This window comes from Hippoglossus stenolepis, chromosome 8 (genome assembly GCF_022539355.2).
Source record: "Hippoglossus stenolepis isolate QCI-W04-F060 chromosome 8, HSTE1.2, whole genome shotgun sequence".
NCBI lineage: Eukaryota > Metazoa > Chordata > Actinopteri > Pleuronectiformes > Pleuronectidae > Hippoglossus > Hippoglossus stenolepis.
In genome coordinates this window covers 23430222-23450065 of record NC_061490.1, presented here as the reverse complement: position 1 = coordinate 23450065, position 19844 = coordinate 23430222, and the positions used below count along the sequence as shown (strand labels likewise).

At 43.2% G+C, this 19844-nt stretch overlaps 1 protein-coding gene across 1 annotated transcript in view; it reads left to right on the top strand.

Annotated features, from left to right (window-relative positions):
• Positions 1-19844, top strand: part of LOC118113918 (raftlin) — an 88855-nt gene that overhangs the window by 41002 nt on the left and 28009 nt on the right. The window contains exons 4-5 of the mRNA XM_035164042.2: positions 8466-8574; positions 13809-14277. Of these exons, the coding sequence (XP_035019933.1) occupies positions 8466-8574; positions 13809-14277 (578 nt within the window). The remainder of the gene's footprint in view (positions 1-8465; positions 8575-13808; positions 14278-19844) is intronic.

The following is a 19844-nucleotide window of genomic DNA, read 5'->3' as shown; positions in this document are numbered from 1 at the left end:
CCCTCCGCCCCCCCCGTACATCTGCCCTCCAGCCCTGTGACCGAGCCCCCCCTGTGCTGGCAGCTGCAGGGGGTGGGTGTGCACTTCAGTGAGCGGCACGGCGCCAACTGGGAGCGGCTCCAAGTGTGTCTGAAGGGCACGGAGGAGCGGTGATGGACAGCGGAGGGTGGAGTTCGCTCGTCGTGTGGTCAGAATCCGTCTCTGTGGCCTTTGGGGAAACCCAGAATGTGTTTGAAAGCCCCCAGGGGTCGTGAAACCAGATCTGCTTATTCAGCACCACGTACTGTAAAGTCACTTAAGGTGAAAACCACGACAGTCAGAAGGTTTGAAGGCCCAGTGGCTGATCTGTCTGCAGCTCTGACTCAGTGTGGGCAAGTAGCACTCGACCTCTTGCAGCAGATGTAGTAGATCGCTGCGTTAGGGAAAAGGCTTCATTGTGCAAATACTTTAAGTATATTCAAAAGCAAGTACTACTTTTAATCATGTAGAGAGGTTAATTTGGTACTTTTTACTTGAGAACAATGAGAACACTTGTACTTTTGCCTGGTAAATGGTTGAGTACTTCCTCCACCACTGTCCAGGGCATGGACGTGTGTGTCTGCTGTGACGTGTCAGGAAAAGATCCATTGCTCCTCCTCTTTATAATTGTTCTTATAAGATTTACACACTAACTTTGTTCTGTTAAGATTATGATTTATTAATATAATATATAATTATATACTCATATGAACGACATTGTTGTGGATAAATATTTTCGACTGGAACTCCTTTGCAGATGTCAGCGCACATTTCTGAATAACGACAAACCATTCCCGTAATTTCCTCAGTGCCGAGCATGAACATGACAACGCTGCCACTAATCTACATTGACATTTCAGTCCTTTAGCTAACGCTCTCCCCCACAGCGACAGTGCATTAACAAAAAAAAACCAATACCCGATATTACAAGCAGCCGAGAGTAAGGAGTGTAATAATCAGAGCCGCTGATAGTTCTGCTGCAACCAGAGAGAAATCATGTTGGAAAAATGACACTAAGAACATAAAATGAAAAGTAAAGACAGAATTACTGTGAAAAGGGTTTTTTGTTGGTGTTGTTCTCAGAAAATGAAACGAGAAAGAAGCGTCAGATCCAGGAGGGAGACGAAGGACGAGCCAGAGGGAATTGAGATGAATCTGAGATGAAATAAAACAAGATGAAACTTTTTGGGATCCCTGTGGGAGAGTTGTAAAGGATAATGTAAGGTTTCAAAGTAAAATATGATAACTTCAATGCAAGCAGGGCAGAAAACAAAAAGCACGAAAGATAAGAGCGCTGAAAATAAAACCGTCAAAAAGGAAGGGAAAGAAATTAATTGGTCTGTACAAATGGATTCTGGTGATAATTGAAATTCCTGTGAGGGGGAAAGCAAAACTTATGTCCTGAGGAAGATTCGTTTTCAGGTTAGAGCCAAGTGTCTAAACATTTCTGTGTCTGTTCCCCCTGCTGGTGTTTGTTGGAGAAACTCCCCTCAGAAGAAACCGTGCACCGGCTTCTTCTTGTCTTACAGCGAGAGAAACAACTTCACCGCAGCGTGAGATCATTCATCACGGAAAAAACATGACAACTTAATTTCAGACTTTCACTTTTATCCTTATTTACTGTAATTGTGCCAGAGTTGAGCACTGCAAGGCGTTGCGATGTTTCCTGTTTACTGTCAATCACCTGACGGCTGCGATTCAGACAGGAAAACTTGGTTCATCAGGACGGTCTGTTCATTTAAAGCTCAAGTTCAGATTTAAAAGATGAAAAAATATATATTTTATATATATTATATACACGCAACAGTGGCCATGGGCTCGACTCCTCTCTGAGTGTTTTAGGGCTGTGGAGTGGAGTGGAGGTGTTTGATCCTGAGTGACAGTTTGACAGGAGAAGACGCTCGAGCAGGTATCACGACGTCAAGGTGTCATATAAGAAATCTGTGGAGTTTTTGTTTTCACTTTTGTTTACAAGTGCAAGAGCATTTTAAGTTTGCTGATTGGATGTTTTTTTAACTGAAATATGGACGTAGACTCTGGAAAGTGAAGCCAATATAGACGACCAGCATAGGGCAACTTCACTGGTTGCAGAAAGTCTGATTCTAGAAGTCTATGAGAAAATTACTCAACTTTTCACTTGCTTTATAAAGTCGGGAAATATTTTCTTCTCAATCTTTAGTTTCAAGTCGTTTTTCATAACTGCATGATGTTCATTTTGTGAATTATTGCCCAGTTTTGACGCAAATAGACGACAAAGCACCGTATGCATGGGGGCATAGATACCGTGTGATTGACAGCTGGCACCATCCAATGGGTGCAGGTCACAGCGGTTCACAAACAAATGGGTGGCGTCAGTCACCATGTGCCATGTGTGTGAACGGTGTGAGATGGCAAAATTGTGCATAGATGAGATGTATGAATGTGTGCGTCAGTGGATGAACGTGACTTGTACTGAAAAGCACTTTTAGAGGTCGTTTAGACTTTAACGCATATATGTAAATTCAGTCCATTCATCAATTTAACCAGGAGAGAAAGTCTCTGAACTTCCTCTGAGTCCGACATTATCTTATTCCTAAAACGAACGTGACTTTTACTTTTCCATAGATCCTTATAACTTTATTGTAAATGTGTAGACAAATGCTCGGACTGGATTGCACCTATTGTGGGGTGAGAAAAGAAAAACCAGCGACCACATTTCGGAAGGTCGTGTAGTTGAAATGCCGAGCGCCTTATCTCGCTTCCCTCGCCGCAGATTGTTTCCATTAGTAATCACCTCCCATGCTGTTGTGTAGAACACCTCAGGTTCACTTTCCTCGCGCACATACATCCGTGCAAACAGCCCGGTCGCTGTTCACCGCGGCAAAACCGGACCGCGGAAATATTGATTCTGCATGAATAGGCTGCAGCTGAATGGACTGCATATCTTTCTTCTTCTTTTTTAAGACACACTTGCCTTGCTCCGGAGAAAAAGACGCCACGAAGGGGGGGGAGGCAAAAATGAAAATCACAGCTGGGTGGAGAGAGCTGGGAACACAGAAGGAGGCTGAATGGGATATTTTTTTTTAAAAAGGAGAGAGAGAGAGATATTGAGTGAAAAGGGCAGAGGAGTGTATGGTCCTTTCATGGCACCGGCCAAAAGCAGGGCCCGGGCTTTATCTCCGGCGTCTGTCACCGTGGAGACAGCTGCTCGCAACAGCACCGGCCCAGGGGAATCCAAAATCTGCAGGGGGAAAAATGAAGGAAGAGAAATAAGACAAGCAAAGCCTCTCCTCTCCTGAGCCTTTTTGCTGTCAGACCCTTGGAATCAAAAGAGAAACGAGGAGGCAGTTGTGGGGCGGTATGCGGCGAATGGGACTGAACGCATGACAGCGAGCAGCCATTCATCCGTCCGTCCAAAAGCAACTTCTTTTCATGACTGTACGGAAAAAACAAAAACGAAAAATCAAGGTGGAGGAGCCGACTGGTGAACAGCCGCTGTAAACGCGTCTTTATTTAACATGCACAGTCTGCGTGTGGACACAATCCCAGTCCCAGTCTCTAAAGTATAAGCCTCAGAGTGAAGGGCTCAGCCAACAAGGCACTTAACATGGAGGGGTTGATGCTGCAGGAGCCCGTGCACAGTCTGGAACTACACAGAGGTTGTGTACGTACAGCGGCATGTCATCTGTACATGTTAAAACACTGTCACCCGCCTGACACATCCGGTTAAGTGGGTTATAACTTTAGAAAACCTTTTGACGGCAATTTGTCACTGGCGGCGACCGTCTCCCGGTTACAAGAAGAAGAGGAAGAAAAAAAAACTGCACTGCGGACAGAATGGATTGGACCGTTTGAAAATTTTAAATGTCAACTGTCAAATTTTCCCTGTGTTCAATTTGGTTTGCAATGGAATAGGGTTACAGTTCAGCAGGCAATGTCTGATGGGATATATTCATCATTATTGGGTAATTGCAAGGCGCTCCTGTGTGCTCAGGAAGAGAGATGGGCTGAGAGGGAGGAGACGGGTGGAGAGAGAGAGAGAGAGAGAGAGAGAGAGAGAGAGAGGTGATGGAGATGGTGGAAAAATAAAGGTGCAGACTCAAAAAACCATTAGAGGGACTGGCTGTGGTGAAATTATTCATGAATGTGTGAAAATGGGCCATAAGAGGAGGTGCTCTATGTCATTAAAGCTCCGTGATGACAGAGTGCGAAACAGGAGTTTAGATGCTCTCTGTCGTCATAGCGATCGTGAGATATCTGACACAACTTTGTTCCTGATTCCAAAAGAACAGGAGCGAATTAACATTTTTCACCGAAGTTCATTGACGACAATTTGAATAATTGCGTTCAGCTGCAGACTTTCTTCCTGGAAGAGAAGAAAAGAAAAGCTTTTATCAGATGAGTGCGATTCACCTCCTCTCAAGTCATTTTCTGAGATGGGTGGCGTCAAAGTAATGATTTATAATGTTTTACCGGATGTGCACTTTTGTCACCGTCAGGCAACGACTACGTCTGAAAACACATCTGGTCTGACTCCTTGTGTCCTGTTGAATACGGTCCCGTGCATGAGAAGTGACGCACGTGTGATTTTCAGAAGCCGTGAGAGAAGGCGCGGGTCGTTAGTGCTGAAGTCTTTGAAAGCCCGTCTGAGTAATGCCTTTGTGAGGTAATTGCAAGTCAGTAGGTGGTTGGTTCTCTGAGTATTGATGAAAATGACGTGACATTTGAACAATTTCAAGGCTGAGTTAATTGTGCCTCTGAGTCAGCGTCGGTCAGTCTGGTCTGTTTGGTCTCAGCAGAGATATTTCTAAAGAGCTGTGTCATTTCTTTACAGACGTCTGTGGTCTCCTAAGGATTCAGGTGAATTTATACCTTTGTCATGTTGGAATTTGGGTTTTTTTAGGCAAATATCTTGACAACTTTTGGATTGATTGGTGTGAAAATTGATGAATAATCCCGACAAGATAAATTCAAAGAGTCTGGAGATGCCTTGACTCTTTAGTGCCACCAAGAGTTTTCACTTATTCTGTAAGACAATCTGACATTTCATTCAGAACCATGAGCAGGTCAAAGTTTTTCTTTTTGTAAATAGCTTTGGTTTATGTTCGAACACGAATTCCATTCCTGATACTGTTTAGTACAGAATCACAGAGTCACAGTTGTAGAACCAACTTCTTACTTTTGTACCAAATCTCAAAGTCTCCAGCAGTGGTCGTTAGCATGAGTGATGAGCAGACGAGTACAAGAGCAGCATCCGTAGAAAATCAATTAACAGAAAGACCAAGATAAATTTCTCTAACAAGCAAACATCTCAAGATTCAAATAAAATCTTTCTTCGTAGTTCCACTGTAAAAAAAGTAATATGTCACCACGGTCCCTTTTCATACCCCAATAAACACAAATTGGATGCGTGTTTACAAATGATGGAGCCGCCTCACAGATAAAGCAGATCCCTAAGCAAGCCATTATCAGGTAATGCACAGTTACCATGTGAACGTTCAGCTCCAGGGGGAGTGATTAGTCCAACACAAGATGTTCTACAGCGAAACAAAGCATGTGACCCATCTGTGAGCAGGCAAGAGGGGATGCAGTCTAGCAGGTGTATTCACCCAGGAGGGGGCGCCAGGTGGGGGGGGGGCGGGCAGGCATTTGACACCCGTCTAACCACGCGAGGCCTCCGAGGTTGACAGCCAGCGCCGCACGCTGCATGAAAAGTCACCGTTTCACACAGAGAAGATGGACTGCAGGTGATGCGGCTGCTATTTTTAACCCGAGGCCTCCCCCCAGGACCGAGTGCACCGTTTGAATGGTTGTGCTCCGGCAGCTCTCTCCTCCTCTCTGATGCTCTGCCAGCTGAAGTCTCCCTCCATTCAGCTTCACTCCCCAAAAAGATTTATTCACCGTCTGAAAAGATGTGACAACATCTCCGTGCTAAAAATATTTTTTTTTACCGCACAAAATGACGGGAAATTATCACGCTTAAGTGCCAGTTTTTAAATTAAAAATCTCTCTGTGAAGCTCTGAATTACTTTCATTATATTAGTAGATTATGAACGATGAGTTTTAATTCGTCCCCCAAAATAAATTCCTATCGTTATGAATCATTTTATTATCCTTTGAAGCTGCCTGTTAATTTCCAGCACCTGGGGGGGGGGGCACCTGCAGACCCCTGAACAGAGCATTACCCAAACATGCTGTATAAGGTCTATTGTGCAACTGGGATCATTTATAATGTGAGGAAAGTAAACGACAGTGTGAAAAACGAGGAGCGCCGACTCTCAGCTGGAGTGTGTGAAGTCAGTCGGCCCAGTTCCTGCGACAGTGATGGACGCAAAGCGACGCGTGTCACCGACAGTGGAGTCAGGTGGTGGTGATGATGAGGGTGCAGTGATATGAGTCAGGGTCATTAATTGTTCCGTGAAGACTGACAGAAAGACTCAGGTCTGGATTTAGAGTAAATCACGCGATGACTTTCAAACTGTGGGATTCTGATTTATTTGTTTTCACTCACACAATAAAGAACAATACAGACATATTCTGACAACGCAGACAGAAAAAAAACAGGTGAGGCCCAACAGAGAGACACAGTGAGAAGATGTAAAGACGCTCACTTTGCTCTGGGGATCCCTGTGAGTGTAGTGTAGACGAGTCTTTGTCTACAGACTCTATCAGTTTGGGAAAACTTTAAAGAGCCACTCCAGGGGCCTGGAGACTGCACTTTTTTAAGAGTGCACTTTTGTAAGGGAAAGCCTGTGTGACAAGCGAGGGGCTTAAAGTTTGAAAGATGGGTGTTAACCAGGCAGGGAGGGCTTAATGAAAGAGGCTATTGAGTTGCATCATGGGAAAAGCATGGACTCGTGTTTTTGTCGGGACTAACAGTCGAGATAACTCCCCTGTGACATCGCTTTTAACCATTTCATTTCTAAATCCGTCTGGTGGAAGTTACCACGTGAACATGAAATGTGCATTTCATGCGAAAAACAACAAATCAGAATCGGGGTTTATTGCCAAGTAGGTTTACACATGCAAGGAATTTGCTGTGGTGTGTTTGTGCAAGTTTAAGTATATAAAATATATAAGAACATGTAAAAATATGGAACGAAAATTAAATATAGAAATATTATAAGCACCAGCGACGGGATTGTGCAAAGTACGATTTACTTTGTCAATAATTTTCTTGAAAGCGTTTATGAATTTCTTTCTTTCTGAGATGATGAGATTGTTTTTTATATCCGAAGCTAAATATGTAGCAGCATAAAGGAGGGAAAACATTATCCACAGGTTCAATAAAACAAATCCAACCACCAGCTCCTCTAAAGCTCATTAACTCATCATGTGCTTGTTTTCTATGGTTCTTTCACACCCGCCTTGTTTGGTCTGCAACTTTGGACTTTTCAGTTTAGTCGGAACCATAATAACAAGTTTTAAAGCTGCCTGAGACTCATGAAAAACATTATTCTATTCACTTTATTTAAAATATATGTAACTATAATATCAGAATTGACAGCACATATCAAGTATCGTTGGATGAGTCATGTAAAAACACCTTTAATCTGTTGTTTTATTTATGCATTTGTATTTTTTGGAGATGTTATACCCTGAACACCTTCAGGATGCAAGACTTGTTTTCTTTCTATTTCCACAAGTTGTTAGTAGCTGATACACAAACGGCTCAATCTGCACCCAGTGACAGTGGGAACAGAATCCCTGTGATAATGCATTAGGGACAAACTCTTCGCGTGAAACTGGAAGGTGAAAAAACAGCCTGTCACACAGACACCAGCTTGCACGCATGCATCTTTTAGCCTCTTGCACATCAGGTGTCCGTGTAAAGTCAGAGCTCACGCAGAGCACTCGCGCACACAGCCTCGCACACATGTACACACACAGGCATTACTGTAGCTGCACGCACACTGAGGGAAAGGGTGTGTGAGGCTCCTTCGCCTTGTCAACAGGATGAGAAGCTGAGAGGTGGAAGCTGGGGCATTAATCTCCCCGGGGCTCGCTCTGGGATTTCCTCCAGAGGACAGAATGGGAAAATACAGCAGCATATAAATAGATTCTCCCGGCTCAGAAAATACTGATGGCCTCAGCGGTGAGGGCTGAGGGAGGGGAAGGGGGCGGCTGCATTGAATTTCCTGCTCTCTGTTCTCCCCATGTGTTTGCTTTCATCCGTGTGGATCTTTGTCTCACTTAAGTGTTTTATTGTATTTCCCCCCCCGCCTCCCACGGGGCACCACTAACATTAACAAAGCTTCTGGAGGCAGTGTAATTTGTTGATAGGGGGTTATTTTTGCATTATAGATTCGTGTGTGAATAGCAAACTGTTCACAGGTGCTTAATGTATATAATGTTGTGATTTGAGGGGGTTCGTGAACGTGTGCGGGTTAATGCATGGGCACCCTGAGTCCAGCAGGCTGACAGGCTGAAAACTCATTGTCCTCTCTCCCCCGCTGTGGTGCCTGCAGGGCGGAAAGGAGCCAGCCGGCGGGCCCACCGTACAAACTGCAGCTGGAGGAGTGTCTGACTGCCGGGCAGGTGCCCACCCCCGAGCTCATCCAGGGCTACGTCAAGAAGGTAAGGGGCCGCTTTGCAAATGCCAAGCTGAAGGTTTTGTCAGTTTGTGCCCAGCTGGAAGCAGAGATGGAACAGAAAGGGAGGGAGGACTGAGAGAGAGAGAGAGAGAGAGAGAGAGAGAGAGAGAGAGAGAGAGAGAGAGAGAGAGACAGAGAAATGGTAATTGTCTTTATAAATAAATGGCGAGATGTGGATTCTAACATCAAATACTGAGTCAGAACATCTAAAGCATGAACATGTGTCTCTCAGGGCTCCATTGCCTCCGTGCAGAATATAAACTAAGTTGTCTCCCAAAGTGAAATGGCTTTGTTCAGCGCGTCACCTCGTCTGAAGGTCCAGAGGAACACGATGTTTGTTTACAACTGGATTTCAGCTAATCGAGCACATGGCTAAAAGTGCCGGCACACGGCTGTCGGGCTGCAGACGTTTAATAGCAGCTTGTCACAGAATGCTAGGAGCGGAGTGACAATAAAAGATTGTTTTTTAAACCTAATTGCCACTTTAAACATAACAAAGAAAACTGAGGATGTGTATATTTTTGTAACAGGTATGAATTAGTTGTTGCTTTGAAAATTTGATTTTGCAGCTTCTGCTCCGCGTTGACAGGCTCCTTTCTGATCATTACATCTTTGAGGTTCAAAGCTCTTATTTGCTTGAGCCAGAGTAATAAACAAGATGTAAATTTGAGCTAAAAGCATAAACAGATCACAGTCGTGTCAGGACCGAGATCCTACATCTCAATCCCAAATTAACTTTATCATTATTTACACCAATTACATCAGTCAAAGTCAGACAGGAGGTAGTGGACGGATCAGCAGAGGGTCTTTCAGAGTAAAAGTCTTATGAAACCAATCTGTCGAAAATTATTTTTACAAACATCAGACTCAACCCGAAACACCCGATTCGAAATTATAGACCCAAATTCAAAATGTGCTCACCACCGACTAATGAGCAGAAATACATTGAACTTGTACCTGCACTTCACAGTTCACACCTTCCAGCTCGCCTCTAAAGAACACGTTTCCCCTGCTGTAATGATGGCAGGAGGTAGGAGGTAATAGCAGTTCGGCTTGGATCCTTTTGAGTATTATACATATTAACACAGGGATAAGAGACCCTCACTATTATAACAGGACTCTACCTGACCTGATTATTCTTAATGTGATCTGGCCTTATTCAGGTCTTGGTCCAGTCTGGGGTAAAAGAAGTGGAGTGGACCTGTGGAGACCTGTAATTCAGCTCTTTGATTTCAGTGAAAGTGATAATACAGCAGTGCTGAAGTATTCCATTAGTCCAAAACTTGTGAAAGTGTAAGCAGCAAAATGTATTACGAAGAATAACCTATTTGAGGTTGTTAAATACTGATTACTGCGTTTCATAGTGTTGCAACCCCAGATTAAACTAGATCTAAATATTGTGTTTGTATTACCTGCAACACAATTCTTAAAAATAAACTTGTATTTGTATGTTTGTCCCACACCCCTCATTTAAAAACACAAAGATCTTCTTTAGGGTCTAGAACAGAGAAGATACACACAAAACATAAAGGGAAATCTTAAGAAAATAAATTCTAAATGAACTTACAGAACTATTACATTGACTTGATAAAAAGCTTTTTTTAGGGCTTTTTCCAGATAACTTGCTAATCTATGAGTTTCATATGGAAACAGCCAACTCCGACAAAATCGATATCTTCACAAAATAAGTTAATCATAGGTTTAATGAATGTAGTTGTGTAAAAAGTAGAAATATTTCCCTCTGAAAGGAAGAAGACTTATAAAGTTGCATAATGAAAGTGACGTCTGAGTACCTGAAAATTGGATTTGAGTACCTTACTTAAGCAAATGCACATTTTCCACCTGAGTTGGAGCGAGTTGGATAATTCATATAATTGTAAAGTTGAGTTATTTTCAGTCAGCCTCACAGACATCGTGGTGTGTGAGAATTTACTCCTGGCTTCATATAGAATAAATCATTTGCACGTATCACATTTTAAAATACAGTACGTTGCTCATTTGCAGTTCCCCCTGCAACGCATCTGAATGTACGTATGCAATACTCTAGTATTTCCCTAATGGTTCAAGGCTAATCACTAATCAGCAAACCAAATAATTTTCTATATCATCCATAGAGGAGATGAAAGCAGGAAAGATGTGAAATCCCAGCCTCCCCTTATCTGGAACTGACGCCACTGGTATGATGCTCTGATGTAGAAATGACAGCTCAGATGAAATACACGCTGACCCGCCTTCCTCCCTCGCGTGTCACTGACGCTGCGTCACCGCGATTCAACCCTCCTGCCTAATCTGTGTATTACCGACTGCTGCGCCGGCCTTTGAAGCCTCACTCCTGAACCTTTCTGTACGTTTTGCCCTTCGATTAGTCATGCAACCGCAGTCCTGTAGGACCTCATTACTGTTGGTTATCATTTTAATCTACTGAGCCGCTACAGGCCTGCTGGAGCAGGAGGAGGAGGAGGAGGAGGAAGAGGGGGAGGAGGAGAAGGAGGAGGAAGAGGGGGAGGAGGGGGAGGAGGCGAGGCTAGAAATCTATTAAAAAAGAAAGTGGACATGGATGAGTGGTGGAGGAGTGAGCGGAGAAGTCCATTCCCTTTCCGCCTCTCTTTCCACTTCTGTTTCTCTCTCTTTCTTCATCGCCTGTTTCATCCTCTCATTTTCTTTTCTCTCTCTCTCTCCACCACTGTCTCAATCTCTGCATCCATCCCTCTGCCTCTCCCCCGGTCATCTCCTCCCTCGCTCTCCCTACGCCTTGCTTAATCTCTCTCTCCGGGGTTTTCATCTTGACCTTCAGACACCTTCTCCTGGTGCCACTTTAATAACTTACGGGGGGAAAATAGGAAATGTGGTCTCAAGTCAAAATTGAAATGTTTTTTTTTTTTTCGCTCGCACTGCGGGGCTGTTGATATTCATGCGGCAGAATGAGGGGAAGCAGCTTCCAGAATATTTTTCATCAAGTTTGTGCTCTGCATCATTTGGGTTAATGAACAGAAATTATGTGATGCTAAGTTTCATTCTCTGACCTCGAAACCTCGTTTTTCTGACCCGAGGTGGTTCATTCGGAGCCGCACTAACTTGTGTGAGAATATGAGGAGTTCAGAAGAATACTAATTTGATTTTATCCTCCTTTTATTCTATTATTCCCAGTTGTGCATGGGGGACACGGCACTGTAACTAAGAAGCAGTCTCATTTATAGTCAACTCCTTAGCATCCTTCAGATTCCCTTTAGCTGGTGTTCTTAACTTTCTAATTAAAAACTTATCTTAATCCACATCCTCTGATATACATGTCAAATGTAGCCTGTAGACATTTAATACACATGCTTGTGCAGCTTTAATCATCTCACTCTTGCTTTCTAAGTTTGATCTCATATGTTTAAGTTACAAGAAAAGCATAAAGTTCCATTATATTGAATATATTTAGTAATCAGCGAATTAGAGCCCAAACAATGTATCACTTAGCTGCACAACATCAGAAAAAACCCAGTACAACAACTTTTATTCTGCATATTAAACAATGCAGACAAGATGTGTATTTATATTTACATTTTATAACGTGTTTAATTTCCAAATTAAGTTCTATATACTTGGTTGTATTTGTGTTTTCTTCATTATTCAAAATAAAGTTGCTTAAACTGTAAAATATTAAGCCACAGTTACATTTATTTGTCATTATGGTTTAATGAAGTCATAATAGGAATCATTGCCTGCATTTTATTTTTACTCTACATTTTGGCTGATTTATCAGTATCAAAAATGTTATTTAATCCGAATCAGCCCTGAAAAGATCAATATCATTCATGCTCTATAACTAATAGTTTCTCACCTTAATATGAGATCTAATTAGTTTTGATCATATGGTAAAACTGAGACTATTTGGTAATTGAATCCTTCTTCACTGATATAAACTCATGTGTTGTTGCTGCTTTATTGACATTTGCCTTGATGCTGCTCTGTTGTCAAGATGTCCCGAAAAAAAAAGAAGAAGAAATCAAGTGCGAATGTTTCTACTTTGTCATACAAGAGATTTAATGGAACGACAATCATGGTAATAATAAAATAATAATGGCACTAAAAATAAATCCAATCATTACAGCCCACTATTTGAATCTTCTGTGCCATCAACTGCAGCGACATTAGACAGTCAAAGCCATTCATCTCTCCCTGCGACTGCCTGCATTACCATTAAATGAGATACAACAGTTGCTTTCTTTTATCTCTGCAATTCCATTTCAACATATTGGTATGAGGAATATGATGCGGAAGCACTCAGAGAGCATTCACTGATATTAAACAATATGGCTGCAAAACAACGTGGCTGTTTTCCAATTTAATTTCATAGTGAATAACCTGCGATTTGATTTGATTTTTATTCTCTTCCCTCACTGGGGCTCAAGATAGCGACGTGCGCCCCCTCGGCTCGTGGGCCGGGGCAGAACTGGGAGAATGGGCGTCATTAACATTCTCTGACAGTTAACATTTCAATCTCGCTTTGTGGCAGAATCCTAATATTGACAATAAAGTGCCAGATGACAATAAGACACGGAGAGCGAGAAAGAGAGAGAGAGAATAAAAAGTGGAGCGATGGATTTGGGATGCGGCCCGGGCCTGACGAGGGTTGCGGCCGCTCCGATCCAATCAGCAGCTGTGTGATTGGAGAATCTGCTGGAGAGGAACAAAAAGAAACGAGGAACAAATGAGATCGAACAGATGCAGAGGAGTCAACAATTCAATTTTTGGATAACTGATGTTTAACTATTTCTGAAAGTTTGGGTTCAGTTTGATATCTCCTGGGAAATATGTTCCGCTTCGGAGCTTCGTCTTTTGCATTTTTGGCATTTGCCTGATGCGTCAAAGCCTAAATCTGATTGCAGCTGCAGCTTCACGACCGAAACATCCAACAATCTAATCAAATCAACTAAATCAACAAAAAATTATGTATTTTCATCTGCCTGTCAATTTACCATTTAGTGGACTAATCTTTTAGTGTCTAAAATGAAAATTGTTTGTTTGGCCCCAAATCCCGAAGATATATGAGAAGGTAAATAAGTAAATATCCACATTTGAGAAGCTGAAAGAGAGATTTAATAAAATGAAATGTATTGATTTCACATCATTTATCTGACTAATCGTTTTAGCTCTTATCAAATCAAAAAGCAGCAATTTTTCATTATCGTTCTAGCTTTTAAATTTTGTTTTATTTCTTGCTCCCAACAGCAGATCCAGGATGCCGCTGACCAGGGGGTGAAGTTTATTGGATTTGTCCAGGAGCCCTACGGGGCCCCATGCACCACCATCAGAGAACCAGACACCCCCTCCCTCTCCCTGCACTCCAGCCCCAGCTCGTTGCTCGGTTCCTTGGGCAGCTGCAGCCCCTCGACCCCCTCGAGTCCCACGAACCACGCAGAACCCGGAGCTGAGGCTAAAACGGCCGCGGACAAAGAGGGAGGCGGGGAACCCTCATGCGAGGCCCTGGAAGGAGCGCCGAGCGGGGAGAAGAATCACAGCGAGAACACTGGGAACCATTCGGGGAGCCGGGTGGGGGCCGAGGTCTCGCCTGCTACGTCTCCAGTATCAGAGCTGGATGTGGAGCTGAGGGAGGAGAACTCGCCGTGTCACAATAACAACAAAGACGGTGGCACAGAGACAAAGGAGCGGCCGAGATACCGGCAGCGGAGAGGCGACGGTGAGTGGTTTCCATGGTTACCATCATAAACTCAACCTAAAATGAAAATCACATGTCGAGCAGAAAGAAAAAATGGAAATGTGGGATTTAAAATCTTCTATACGCCACCACCGAAGAATGAATTAGGTTATTTGCATATATTTACAGACACATTTTATTAGTAAAATTTGATATTTCAGATTCTACTGGGCCACTTTTTACAAAACGTGTAGAGATTAAAGGGTCAGTTCACCCAAATAACCACTAGAGCTTTGCTGATAGTTCCTGTTTTATGTGTCCAGGATACTGTATCTGTACAACCTGGACACAACAGAGGAGTGAGACACAGCTCCTACAGCTAATCCACGAAAAATACAGTCAACTGTTTTTAATATATCTTCTGTATGACCCAGCTGGTCACAGTGAGGTCAGTGGATTTCACCTCAGCAGCAAATATCTCAAATCCTATTGTCTTCTTTGTGAAATGGTCGAACTGAGCCTTTAAAACAAAGCTGCAGCAGTCTTCTCGATGGGCGGGCTATAATTAAAGGTCAGATTTTCCGACTTGAAAACTTTACAAGACTCTTAATTCCAAATGACACGAGACCGGCGACTGGTACACCAGCTATCCCTGTGAATTAAACAGAGAGGCATAATGAGGAATAATAATTACGATAATTAAAGGTCAAAGCTTCAAGCTGTGAAGAACAATGCGTAGCCGCTGCTCCGCTCTGAGCTCGGGATCTCAGGCCGACGCTCACGCTCCTGCATCACTTAGACACTGGTGTCCGAGCATCTTTAAGTAAACACAGGCTACATCCATACGACAGACATTAGAACAGAGAAGTTAGGAAATGCTAATAGCTAATAGTTTTAGTTTGAAAACTCTAGTGCTGACGATGACGTATCACAACCGCTTGCTCATTGGCTCTTTTCCGTCTCCTTCGCTGATTCGTCAGGCTCCTATCACATGACCCCCGACAACCTCGGCTACCAGTGTAAAACGCAACATCGATAATCGATAACGAGCTTTGCCGACCCTGTTGTCTTAAATTCTGCATTTTACAACGATACAACTGTTAACGTGAGTAGTAGACAAGCTAGTATTCAAGTATTTCCTGTTTTCACGGGCACGCACATGCCCAGAATATATGAGAGGTCCTATGATGTTTGTTTATTTGAACAGGGATTAAAACTGATCCGGAGCCATAGTTTGAAAAACGCTGTACGAGTTTTGTGTTGCGTGTTTGAACACATTCACACCTGTGAGCGTCGTCATCAAACCACAATCAGCTCCTGGTCCCAGACAAGATATCACAGTTGGGTGATAAAATCCCTTGCTCAAGGGCATCACTACAAACGGTAGCTTCTCGTGTTCGCACATTCAGAGACTCCCAGTGACAGCCTCTAATCGTGAGCCAATATCTTTCTAGATATCAGTGTGACTGTGCTTCGTTTGAAGCCGTACCTTTTGGCTGTTTGACTAAAGAACAGCGTGGTGCCGTAGATCCCTCTTGAAACACTTGGCAACTGAGGAGGTGTCATTTCCCGCTATTGCCTCAATCTTACACAACAATGTGCCGCCTTGGGATATAATCCTCTTTATCCGTTACACAGAAAGAATCATATTATAGCTGCGGTGCATTGAAATTCACACTAACAGCTGATGAGGCAGGGAGTCTGTGAAATTCACCACAACCGCTTTTTGCCGGGTTATTTTGTATTTCTTCGGAATCTGCAAAATTTCATGGCTCGCTTGCCGTCTTCCCAGAAACGAGCCGTACACAGCTACACCTCTATGAGTTATTCATGATAGCACTGGTGTCGAAATTAGCTGAGACATTTATAGTTTCAACTTTATTCGAGCATTTCGGATTAACAGATGGAGACGCCCACCACTCTCCTCCTCCTCCTCCTCCTCCTCTCTCGTCCTCGCACAAAAACTATTTGTGATGTGTTTCGGGGGAAATGTGCAAACTGTGCATTAGACACACGTCCCAGTGGGAGTGTTAACGTCTGTGTGTCTGTGTGTGTGTGTGTGTGTGTGTGTGTGTGTGTGTGTGTGTGTGTGCACCTTATGTAGAGTTTGTAATGCGATTAGGTTCAAAACACCTAATACTCGGTGATGCATAATGACTGTCGTCTTTGGTGTGTGTGCTTTGTGCTTCTGGTTGCGTCCTCATATATATATGCATATAAGTGCGGTAACACACACTTGGCATCACAGCAGACCACGGCCCACTGGTCCATCTGGGCCTCCCTACAGTGCATTTTGCAGTGAGATAATCCCCCATCGCCTCGTCCTCTACCTCCCTCAGCTTCGCAGCTCTCTCCTCAACCCCCACCTCCACCGCCCCCAAATCGCTCTGACAACGCCAGCAGCAGCGGAGTAGCAGCCAGCCGGGGCGGTAAGGGAGCCTGCCAAGCTGCCATGTCCCTCTCTGCTAATGCCCAGTCTGCCGAGGAGGCCCAGGAGTCTCGGACACTGCTGGCTTGTCCACGCTAATCCTCAGATCTGGAGGTGAACGCTCGCGCGAGTGCTGGCAGCCGAGCCGGCGAAAGTCTGCGGCTTTCTTGATAAAGGAACACCATCGCCGAGACCGTGGCCCTGGATAGAAACTGAGCCGTTAAGTGTGGGGACTGAAATGCTTGGACAGTTCGCGGAGGAAGGGATTCTGTGTGGCGGAGCAAATGAAAAGTGTGGCGTGGTTGTAAAAGCCGTACAAGCAAGTCTGGATAAGACGAGTCTGTCTCATAAAAGTTAAAACTAATTTGCATGAGCGAAAAAAAGAAGAAAAAAAAAGGTTTTGTCGGAAATGAAATGCCAAGTGGATTATTTTTTTTATGAAGATACAGAGGAAACATTTGGACTGAAACTACTAAAGCATGAGAATCACTTGTGTGGTTATGTTTAGGCAACTCGAAGCACATAGATCAGAGTGAGGCGGAGCTCACAGTGAAAGAGTCGGTGATAGCTTGAACTATAAGATCGAACACGCTGACCTTTTCAATATGTAAGTTAAACCACATCTGCCCTAATCATGACCAAAGGTTTCAGCTGCCTCCTTTGTTTTAATACGTCCAAGTGTCCAGTCTGTCCTTTTCTATTATTTCCTTATCTATAAGAGTGAGGTCTTTACATTTTAAAGCAGGAGTTATTGATTTCACGTTCAGATTTTCTTATACTTTCACTTTCTTATGTACGTGCATTTGCTTTTCTTCTTTAAGAGTCTTGTATGGGCGGTTTCATGCACTTCCCCCCCTGCACAACGTTATTTACACACTCAGCTGACACACCCACAACAGAGCTGAAGCTTTTTGAGTGCAAGCGCAGGGTTTAGAGTGAAAACGTTGCAAAATCTAAACTTGAAATTAAAGTCCTGCTCTCAAAACGCTCTCTAATAAAGATAGGAGGGAATAAAACATAATTGTTAATCAACTATATGCGTATATAAGAGTATATTTTGTAGGAAATGATGTTGGGTAGATGTTGTGCAGGGGATGTCATGAAATTGAAAGTCAAAATGCAGGAGAAGCTCAACCAAACATCTAATAAAAGGGGATATTGATGCACAATCGACATTCACAGATGCCGGGGGAAGTTTCTTCACACCACTACAAACCTTTAAGCTTTAAACAAACTGCACAACATGAAGTAGAGACCTTTTATCTCAGAAATAATCCTGACATACATCAGTCTGGAGTCTTTTCAGCCGCTCGCTCTTTATCCTGGAGATCAGTGTTATCTCTGCTCAGATGGGATCAGTGTCCAGCTCCTCAGATTAGAAGAGAGAAGAAAAAAAAAATTAAAACCGACATCGAAATGATGACACGTCACGCTGGAACGCCACATCGCCAAGATCGCGTCGAGCCGCCCGACCTCGTCAGTTGGACGGCCGAGCTGCTGTCAGATCAGCCTTTGATGCAACTCGCTTCCAACATCCTCATGACACCCAGAAGCTCGTTTTCTCGCTGGCCCGGCGGCTCCATCGACAACAAGCGTCAGGTCAGCCGCACAGACTCTATTCTCCGAGGCTTAGCGGTCGTCTGTTGATGTAATGAATTCATGTGATGAGGTTCAAAGCACTTGCATGCACGCCTGTGTGTGTGTCTGTGTGTGTCTGTGTGTGTCTGTGTGTGCCTGTGTGTATGAAAGTAGATCTATAAATATTAATTAATTAGGGCATTAAGTAAGATTTTACTTCCAGGCCTGTAATATTTCTCAGAAACATTAATAAAGTCATTGATTAGGAACAATGAATTTGCCGTAAGGTGACATTTATGGCTTTAATATCTTGTTCTTGCTATAAACGCCAAAAAGTGAATAACGCTGCCGTCTTATTACCTCTTTTTAATGGTGAATTATCACCTCTCCGCCAGATCTTGGCTGTGGAGAGATTAAATATGGGTTTTTTTTATAATCTTTGCATATCATTTGCAGACCGCTCTGGCACAAGTGGTGACCTTGAGCGGGAAGATTTATTTTAGAGATTTACGTTGTTTTGTCATGGAGCTCATGAAAGACCCACTATTACCTAACCTTACGTTCTTCTTCATCATAAAATATCAGCTCATCTGCAAGTTTTATAGTTTTAGATATAGAGTTATTATTCTAAAGCATCTAAAACATGAACATGAAACTGGTTTTAAATCCAGATTCACACAGGGAGGAGGCAGTGAACCTGCAACCTTGTTATTATTTTGCAGAAAATCCCCTCATCTGCGAGGAGGTTGAGGCCTCGGGGCCAAAGATGGCAGCTACATGCTCTCCTCTTCGCCTAGATCATTTAATAATTTGATTTACTCTCACGTGTGCAAAACCAAGTGCAACAAGCCAGCTCATACTGTATTGTCTTATTTCTTTGTCTTTAGGGGTTTTATTAATATACTGTCACTTTAATTAGAACAGTTTATACCCGTGTAATTACCTCAGAGGTTATATCCTTTGGTTGGTTTGTTTATAAGGAAGATTATGCAGAAACTCACGGGCGGATTACCATGAAACCTGGAAGATGGAGCTTTTTCTACACTTTCACCAGTGTCCTTGGGAATAATTTGTGGATCCTCAGGTTTAAGGGACTGATATTTATGAGCATGGGAAATATGGTGCAGCTTGAACTGTTGGGCTTTGCTGGAGAACAATCACCGACTCGTATTTGAAATGAAAACATTGTTAGTTTGCAGAGTGGCACGTGCTCTTCTTTCCTTTATGATGCACTGCACCAACGCAACTGGCCAATCGCAGCCCACCCTGAAACAAAAGATGTCAAGGTAACATTAAGGTAAACTCAGTGATTCTTTGAGGTTTTTCATTTTCACTTTGCAGTTCGTCTCAGGTTCAAAATATCTGCTCATCAAGAGACAGATTTCCATGGAAAGTATTTCTGAAATACTTCAGAATACCAGATAAACACAAAGCTCCAGTTTCACTTCCTAGTATTTTAGTACGTGTCCAGTGTGGTGGACGTCAGCTGGACAGATTTCTTTATGCCTCGGCATATCAATAATGAAGGGCTGTCTTCTTATCTTCTATTTCAGTGGTTTCCCTGCCTGTTTGGCCCTGCTGTACTTGCCCTTAGGCAAGGCAC